Source organism: Cynocephalus volans, chromosome 2 (assembly GCF_027409185.1).
Source record: "Cynocephalus volans isolate mCynVol1 chromosome 2, mCynVol1.pri, whole genome shotgun sequence".
NCBI classification, from domain to species: domain Eukaryota; kingdom Metazoa; phylum Chordata; class Mammalia; order Dermoptera; family Cynocephalidae; genus Cynocephalus; species Cynocephalus volans.
The window spans coordinates 123535724-123538180 of record NC_084461.1 but is presented as its reverse complement, the minus strand read 5'-3'; the positions used below and the strand labels follow the sequence as shown (position 1 = coordinate 123538180).

The 2457-nt window shown below is 36.2% G+C and overlaps 1 protein-coding gene across 1 annotated transcript; it reads right to left on the bottom strand.

Annotated features, from left to right (window-relative positions):
- Positions 1-225: 225 nt before the first annotated feature.
- On the bottom strand, positions 226-661 carry IGIP (IgA inducing protein). The gene has a single exon (XM_063083182.1). The coding sequence runs from the start codon at positions 456-458 to the stop codon at positions 297-299; it is 162 nt and encodes a 53-aa protein (XP_062939252.1). The 5' UTR covers positions 459-661; the 3' UTR covers positions 226-296.
- Positions 662-2457: the final 1796 nt, after the last annotated feature.

The following is a 2457-nucleotide window of genomic DNA, read 5'->3' as shown; positions in this document are numbered from 1 at the left end:
AGGCTAGTATATCTGCTAATGAGTCCTAAAAATGGTTTCCATCTATCAAAAAAAAAAAAAAAAGAATCCAAGAACAACCAGACCCTTCCCCCCGAAAAGCACTGAAACAAAAGACTGATCTGTTTATATAGTCACATGAAAAATAAACATCTTTATTTTTTTGCCTACTTTATTTCATTTTTTCAAATAAAATTTAAATCTGTACAAAGTATACTGTTACAGTATATATTTTGTAAGAATCAATGCCTAAAAGAATCACAATACTTCAATAAGCAGTACAGCAGACCTCGCTAGTTTCAGCTTTGATATTGAACAAACTCAAGCCGGCTGATGCACAACACGTTTGCTTGGTTTCCACATGGTGATTTCCCAGCACTGAGATGGGAGAACATGACAGCAAATATGGTTATATTACAGCCCGACACACTGCGCTTCTTCAGGTGATAATAACTGCACATATTTAATACAGAATGCTCAAATTTACTTTTTGAATTGCATTTGCTTACTTCTTAGTTGGCAAAATTCAGCATTCTTAAATGGGGTCCCCAAACAGTGCAAATTAATGATAATCTACTATATATTGGCACGTCTCCAATAAGGATTAACTTGTAAACTCAAAGAATATCAACAACTTAGTCTTAAATTTTAACTAATATACATCTGGTCCATTTAACCAAAGTCATTTTGGAAAGATGTTAAAGAACAATTCTATTTCTGAAAGGAAATTGTTTTGACCATTCTTTAGAGAAGATAATTTTTCAAATTGTCATTAAAATGTTTTACTATAAAAATTTTACAAACTTGATTATAAATTTCAGGATTATGATTCACAGCAGACAAATACAAATTGTCTATATTCCAATACTACTCTTAAGACTTTCAAACAGAGCACAACCATGTCAGCTGTGTTAACTAAAATTCTGAACAGTGAACTAAATTTATAAGTGGTGCTGGGTCTAGCAAGTGTAAATACACAGTATATTTCAATGAAAAGAATTGTCTTCTTTATACTTTATTTGTTTTCCCATAAGGAAACATTAATGTTTACATTCTTTAATAAAGTTAATTTTACATCAGAATATAACTTAATACTGTCAGCAACAGGGACCACACACAGTAAATAAAAAGCACATTTAAAATAAGTCTGAATTCACATAGATTAACATTTGTTGGTTAATAAAATATCGACAGTATTACAATCTTACAATATTTACAGTAAGAAAAATCTAGAGTAATATATACCTTTCACAGCAGGATTTCTTTTTTTAAAATTTCTTCCAGTTTGGGATTGTGTATACACAAAAGCTCAAAATAAAGCTACTCTGCAATATAATCTTAAAATAATGGCTACTAGGGGGAAATTCTATCACAACCATTGAAAATAATGGTGACTTCTCACGGAGTCTGTGGCATCTGAGAACCCAGTTAATTAACCGAAGTCTTGCTCAAACCAGCCTCAGTTACCCAGATTAAAGCAGAACTCCGGCCTTCCCTGACTGCTGAAAACCCAACAGACTTTCTCAACATGCTATAAGAAAAGAGGGAAAATTGGTTTCAGCTCACACCTCATGGCTGGAACCTCCGTCCAGTGCACATTCCCCAAATTATGCTTAATGAGGGCCAATTTCATCCCCCCAGCATCACAAGAGTCCATCTTCCAATCACAGTGCACTCTGACACGAAGCTCACCCATTTCTCAACTCTTGTGCATTAGGATAAGACATGAACTTGGCCCATATAATACACACCAGCATCTTAGAGACTTGGGACCAGGCAAAGAAACCAACTAGTAATAGTTTGCACTGCGATCAAGAGGAAAATGGGAAGTGATGCACATTTCCAATTAGAATGACAAGAAGACCCACATCCCTAAACTGGAATTTGGCCAGGGCATCAGAGTTAGCACCCCCTCTCTGAGTACCACAAGCTATTAGGATGTGTGCTCTGGGCCTCCTCTAAGAAAGAGCATCTACGGTAAGTAACACAGTGTGGGACATTAGTTCAATGATGACTCCTAAGAAAGCAGATACAATTCTTGAATCTGGGGCTGTCTATAGTACCTGAGGTCAATCAATCATCCGAGCTGTAACCTGTCCCAACCCTGCTTACTTTATCTGATGGGCACAGAGCACTCAGGGATACGGCTGCTGGCTACTTTGGACTCTAGATCTCACAGGTAATCAACAGGTATCTGGGATTGAATTAGCAAACTGTACCATAGCTCCTTAAACAGACACTGTCAGGTTTGAAATCATGTCAAGCATGAATCTTCACTGTCAGGTCAGAAATCAAAGTGGGAGTCTTCCCACATCAAGCCAAAGTTATTTTGTCAAAACCTTAGAGGAGTTGGACAGTTTTTCATGTTACAAGTGATTAGTTTACTTATTTCAGTCAAGCTGGATTGGCAAACCAGACTGATATATTTAGTTGGCTTTGTTTTTTTTGATTCTTATGTAT